General features: G+C 48.8%; 1 protein-coding gene and 1 long non-coding RNA gene across 2 annotated transcripts in view; one reads left to right on the forward strand and one right to left on the reverse strand.

Moving 5' to 3' along the window:
- LOC109299588 overlaps window positions 1-2403 on the reverse strand; it is an 11161-nt gene extending 8758 nt beyond the window's left edge. Inside the window, exon 1 of the long non-coding RNA XR_002097923.1 lies at window positions 170-2403. This is a non-coding gene — a long non-coding RNA (uncharacterized LOC109299588). The remainder of the gene's footprint in view (window positions 1-169) is intronic.
- Window positions 2404-2499: 96 nt separating this feature from the next.
- Window positions 2500-6492, forward strand: part of TUBE1 (tubulin epsilon 1) — a 43530-nt gene continuing 39537 nt past the window's right edge. The window contains exons 1-2 of the mRNA XM_019520070.1: window positions 2500-2606; window positions 2689-2762. Of these exons, the coding sequence (XP_019375615.1) occupies window positions 2582-2606; window positions 2689-2762 (99 nt within the window). The 5' untranslated portion in view covers window positions 2500-2581. The remainder of the gene's footprint in view (window positions 2607-2688; window positions 2763-6492) is intronic.

Raw genomic sequence — 6492 nt, forward strand, 5'->3', positions numbered from 1 at the left:
AACCAACTTCCAAGAGAAGTTGTGCTGGCTCCTACCCGGGGGGTCTTTAAGAGGAGGCTAGATGTACCCCTTGCTGGGGTTGTTTGACACCGGTACTCTTTCCTGCCATAGCAGGGCGTTGGACTAGATGATCTACTCAGGTCCCTTCTGACCCTAGAAACTATGAAACTATACACTATAATACAACATTATTACCAATTGAAAAGTCATTGAGAAAATAATTAGGAGTGAAACATAAGCTAGAGTTAGACTGCTGATTATATAATTAATTGCCAACAGTCACTGAAGTATAATAAAGACATTTATATAATTATAGTATAAGTAGATTTTATATTTATATAATTACATATTCACAGACATGTTAAAGGCATCTTTTTTTCTTTGAATTTGTAACAAAACAATGCAAAGTCAGTGCTTGTTCTGGATTATGTCTTTTACCCAACTAAGCTTTCTATCTACTTCACTGTACATGTGCACAGGGAGAGCGAAGTTTATATATCAGCCCCCTGCCCTAAGGCCGCTTGCTAAAAACTTGACAGCAATGTATAGCATACAAAGGGTCTATTACATTTCTGACTTAGAATGCTTCCAACTTCAGGGCAAAAGATGGCTTTAAATCATTTGTTTTTTGTCCAAACTGAATAGAAAAATAAGATATACAGAGTTAAAATTGACTTTTTATTGAGTTAATTCTGCACCAGATGAGTTTGATACCCCTAGCACACAATATACTCCACTTGCTAGAGTGAACCTATATATATATAAATAAAATTGTATCTTTTTAACTTAGTTTTTTTTTTAAATCAGACCTTTCTTATTGTATAGGCTTTTGTATATGTTCACTCCTACTGTCTCTGAGATGCAGTTTCACCCTTCTGCCCAGTTTTGAAAACATGGGTAGACAAAGCCAGCTGAGATGACAGAGCTGGCGATGGTCTTGCTTTGGACACGGGGGCCTGGGCAACCTCCTGAGGTCCACTCCAACCCAAATTTTCTGTAATTCTACGATCGTTTGCCACAGGACGCTAGTTTGCAGGAGGCAGCAAAATGATGTTAGGAGGCAGCGTTGTCATAATGTGAAGCAATATCATCCAACTTGTGATGTCATTACGTTGTGATGCAACAGCATGTCCACATTCCTAAAATGCCTCTCAATTCACTCCCCATTCTACACAAAGATACTATCCCCTAGCTTCTACTACCAGCAATTATTTGCCTGAGAAACAAAGGCATTAAACTGTGGCTATAGGGGGCAGAAATCATTTATACTTTAGAAATAAAGCTTACACCACTTCCATTTTCCTGCATAATTTTTTTTTTGCATATCTCATTTTGGGTCATTGCCATAATTAGGGGCCCTCGCAGTGTTACTCTCACATCGATCTAGTTGAGGATGGTCCTGCTTTGAGCAGGGGGGTGGACCAGATGACTTCCTGAGGTCTCTTCCAACCCTCTTTTTCTATGATGATTCTACGATGGCAACACCTGGTATCACCTCCAATTCAAGAAATTTTGAATGAGAATTTCAGTGAGTCTGTAGAACAGCAGTGCTCACACTGTTGGCCCAAAAGGAATGCCATGATTGAACAAAGATTAGGCCACAGGAGCCACCTCCCACCAGTCCCACTTACCAGTTCGGGCCCAGGAGTGTCTCAGCCCCATAAGGATGGCCTGGCACAGCTCCTATGTGCCATGACCAGGTCCTGGTGGCCTCCATCACTTTCACCCAGCCCTGCACACCAGGATGGGGGCTCTCCAGAGATTTGGCAGCAGGAGCCTGGTGCCACTTCTCTGCTACCCACGAGGAGACTACAGACACTGGGGGTCATGCCCTTCTCTCTGGTGTGGGACAATGGCTGGTGTAGAGATGGGGAGGGAGTTGGCAGGGATCACTGAGTCAAGAAGCAGCATTGTTAGGTCTTAAATATGAAATTATCATATTGGAAGCTCAAAATTCTCGTATTTGCTGGAAAAGTATCTTACAGTAGAAAATATACAAATAGGTCTTATTTACTTTATATTGCGCATCGTAAGGTGGCAGCGAGCAAGTGAGAACTGGGTCATCAAAGTTGAAGCATTTCTTTATTTTGAGGCAAGCAGTCATAAGAAAGCACTGGCAGCAAACCCCTGGTTGAAATAACCATACAAATACAACAATTACCGGATAGCCAGCAACACTGCATCGAAGCAGGGCTGGGTGGGACCTCCGGAGGCCACCTACTCCGAGCCCCTGCAACCATCATCTACTGCGTGTCACGGACGTGATGCGCAGAAGTCCGGCTCACCCCTAGACTCCAGGGCAGGGACCGCAGAAGCGCCAGCGACAACGCCCCGCCCAGCGCCTCCAGCGCAGCCCCAGGGAAGCAGGGCAGCGCGGAGTCACGTGACCAACCCCGCCTGCATTACATTTGCATTTGGAATGTTCCATCTGCTGGGGTGGCGTGGGGAGGGAAGGACGGCTTTGCGCGCATGCGCTCTGCGTGCAAACCAGCAGCGTCCCTCCGGCACCGCGCGGTTGGGAGGCCCCGCCCTCTTTCAGGTGAGGGCGGGGGAGCTGCCCCGGTGACTGAGCGCTCCGGCCATGACGCAGTCGGTGATGGTGCAGGGTGAGTGGGGGGAGGGGGGAAATGGGGTCTCCTTTTCTCTCCCTGTGCCCCCTTTCACTCGCGTCTCTTCGCCGCTTTGCAGTGGGCCAGTGCGGGAACCAGATCGGCTGCCGCTTCTGGGACCTGGCGCTGCGGGAGCATGCCGCCGTCAACCAGGTAACTGCCGCCCAAGGGCCGCCGAGCCTCGCGCTGAGCGGGCGGGGTGGAGCGCCAAGCCCCGCCCCCTCACGACTCGAGCGGAGCGGTAGGGGCGGGGCCTCGCGTGAAGCTGTGGGGTGGCTCCACGGCCTTGAAGTAGGGCCGGTGCCTTGCCTGCCCGTGGGGTGAGTTAGTAGGCAGTGGGACTAAGGGCCGACTTGTCTCGTCCACTTCTCGCCTGCCTGCTGTGAGCCAGCAGGTTCCAACCCAAGGCTTGTCCTGGGTTAGATGTGCCTGTGGCTTCCTTTGTGAGCCAGGAGCAGCTGCATAGGAGACCCGTCAATCCAGAGTCTCTCCTAGATGTCTTATGCTGCGGGGTGCACAGGGAGGCTCAGAAAAAATTAACCTGGGTGCATCTCTGTGTGCCATTAGGGGGCAGCATATTACCCATTTGTACGTGCGCCCTGGTTGGGGGCACATTGAGGCAGATTGCAGTAGCCCCAGCTGGGAACGAGTCCAGGGGGTCAGCCTGCCAGCCCAGGGCTGCAGAGGGGCTGGCTGGGGCCTAAGGGTGCTTCAATGTCAGGGCAGCATGAATTGTAGCTCTCCTGCTGCCAAATTTCTGGACCCGTGGGGAGCCCGGTGGGTCAGATGATAGTGCTAGGTCACGCAGGCCTGTGACTGGACCTGGATGCAGGGTTGCTGCTGCTGGGTGTCATTCAGCTCACCACATCACACCTGTGGATCGGCCCCACCTGCTGAATCCAGCTCACAGGCAGAAGGTTTAAGTAAATGTGCCAATTCAAGGTGATTTTATTAAACTGCCACTAAGCTCCCATGTGGGCCCCTTAGTACACAGTGAAAGTGGCATTCATTTTCTTTGACATCGTCTGCTTTGGAAGCAAAGCAAGTTAAATCAAATGAAGGCCCATTTAACTCAGAACAAGTATGTTTGCACAGGCATTTAATAGATCTATTTTAAAAACAAATTCAGATTACCTCTTCTGAGCATCCTCATAGAGACAAGCTGTGACTATCTTAGTAAAAGGAATACTGTGACTCAAGTAGAAGTTGCTGTATTTTGATGCCAGGTGTACTTTTTGGATAATGTATACCACAGTGCAATATCATCCAGCCCACAGAGCTCCTGGATAGACCAGGAATTCAGGAGCAAGGTTGAGACCTGCCATCAAATTCTAGAGTACAGACCTGCTGGTGAGGGTTGCATGTCAGCAATGGAAGGGTGATTCATAGATTCCTAGATGCTAGGGTCAGAAGGGCCCTCAACAGACCATCGAGTCTGACCCCCTGCCTAGGCAGGAAAGAGTGCTAGAGTCAGATTACCCCAGCCAGATGCCTATCCAGCCTTCTCTTAAAGACCCCCAAGGTAGGGGAGAGCACCACCTCCCTTGGAAGCCCATTCCAAATTTTGGCCACCCTTACTGTGAAGAAGTTTTTTCCTGATATCTAGCATAAATCTGCTCTCTGTCAGTTTGTGACCATTTTTCCTTGTTACCCCAAGAGGCTCCCTGGTAAACAGAGCATCTCAGATCCCTTTCTGTGTCCCCCTAATGAATTTGGAGGCAGCCACAAGATCACCTCTTAGCCTTCTCTTGAGGCTGAAGAGGTCCAGGTCTCTCAGTCTCTTCTCATAGGGCTTGTCTTGTAAGCCCCTAACCATATGAGTGGCCCTCCTCTGGACCCTCTCGAGTCTATCAACATCCTTCTTGAAGTACAGTGCCCAAAACTGGATGCAGTACTCCAACTGTGGTCTGCCCAGTGCCACATAGAGGGGAAGTGTCACCTCCTTGGTTCTATTTGGATCACCTTGAGAGGCTAGACACCTTCAAGTCAGCTGGTCCTGACAGATTACACCCTAGAGTACTCAAGGAGCTGGCAGGTGTCATAGCCCAACCATTGGCAAAATATTCAGAAACCCGTGGTGCTCAGATGAATTACCTGAAGACTGGAAGAAGACCAATGTGGTACCCATTTTCAAGAAAGGGTGGAAAGTAGATCCTGGGAATTACAAACCAATCAGCCCGACCTCAATCCCCGGTAAGATTCTCGAGAAAATTATTAGAGGTCCTTCTTGATAAGCTGGGTGAGGGCAACATCCTGAGGGACAGCCATCTCCAGTTTGTTGCGGGTCAGTCTTGCCTGACCAATCTCACCTCCTTCTATGACCAGGTGACATATCACCTGGACAAGGGAGAAGAGATTGACGTCATATATCTGGACTTTAAAAAAGCCTTTGATCTGGTGTCCCATGACCTCCTCATGGAAAAATTGGCCAACTGTGGCCTCAGCTAGACCACCGTCCGATGGCTAGGAAATTGGGTCTGAGGTTGGACCCAGAGAGGTAGTGGTAGATGGTAGTGAATCATTATGGCGCTGTGTGACCAGTGGTGTCCCCCAAGGCTCTGTCCTTGGACCGGTTCTCTTTAACATCTTTATCAACGATGCGGACATTGGTGTCAGAAGCATACTGGCTAAGTATGCCAATAACACTAAACTTTGGGGCATAGCGTCCACACCTGAGGACAGGCTAGTGATCCAGGCTGATTGGATAAACTTAGTAAGTGGGCGGATACAAACCTGATAACGTTCAATACCAGTAAATGTAAGGTACTCCACCTCGGGAGAAAAACCCACAGTATATTTATAGGGTCAGCAGTGCTACGCTTGCTAGCACCACTGCTGAAAGAGACTTGGGGGTCATGATTGACCACAAGATCAACATGAGCCACCAATGCAGTGTCACAGCTGGTAAAGTAAACACTCTGGCTTGCATCCATAGATGCTTCTCAAGTAAATCTCAGTATGTCATCCTCCTGCTGTACTCGGCCTTGGTGAGGTTGCAGCTGGAGTACTGCATCCAGTTCTGGGCTCCACAATTCAAGAATGATGTCAAGAAGCTTGAGAGAGTCCAGAGGAGAGCCACACACATGATTACAGGGCAAAAGAATAAGCCTCATGAAGAGAGGCTGAGAGCCATGGGACTCTACAGCCTGGAAAAGCTCAGGCTCAGGGGGGACCTGGTGGCTGCTTATAAGTACATAATGGGTGTGTATCAGGATCTGGGAGAATGTCTGTTCAGAGTGCCCCAATGAAAAACAAGGACCAACAGTCATAAACTCCTCCAAGACCATTTTAGGCTGGACATGAGGAAAAATTACTTTACTTTCTGAGCCCCCGAGACCTGGAATAGACTTCCTCCAGAAGTGGTACAGGCACCTACTCAGGACTCTTTCAAGAAGCGTTCGGATGCTTATCTTGCTGGGATCATTTGACCCTAGCTGACTTCCTGCCCCTGGGGCAGGGGACTGGACTTGATCTTCAAGGTCTCTTCCAGCCGTAACGTCTATGAAATCTATTTGTCATGCATCTGCTGATGCATGATAAAGTGTGGTTAGCTTTGCTGATGATTTCATCACACTGGGGGACCAAGGGAGTGTGCTGACCATGGTTTAAGCCAGTTATAGTGGGCTTCTCAGGCAAATGGCTGTTTGTCTTCTTTGAATGGTAGAGAATTAAGCGTTGCAGGACATGCCAACCACTGTCCATGTGCAGCAGTTTCTGCTTTGTCTGCAGCAGAGATATCTAGAAGGAAAAAAGCTCTAAAACTGAGAGATGCTAATCAGTTTCAAGGCTGCTAATAGCCCCTCTGAAATTGATGATGTCTGAGAGCCCTCAGTCTCATTGTCATCTGAATCAGGGGTGCCCCGTGGCCTGCAATGTCATGTTA

The sequence above is a fragment of the Gavialis gangeticus genome, unplaced genomic scaffold, assembly GCF_001723915.1.
Source record: "Gavialis gangeticus isolate Ggan-Ray unplaced genomic scaffold, GavGan_comp1, whole genome shotgun sequence".
Taxonomy (NCBI): domain Eukaryota; kingdom Metazoa; phylum Chordata; order Crocodylia; family Gavialidae; genus Gavialis; species Gavialis gangeticus.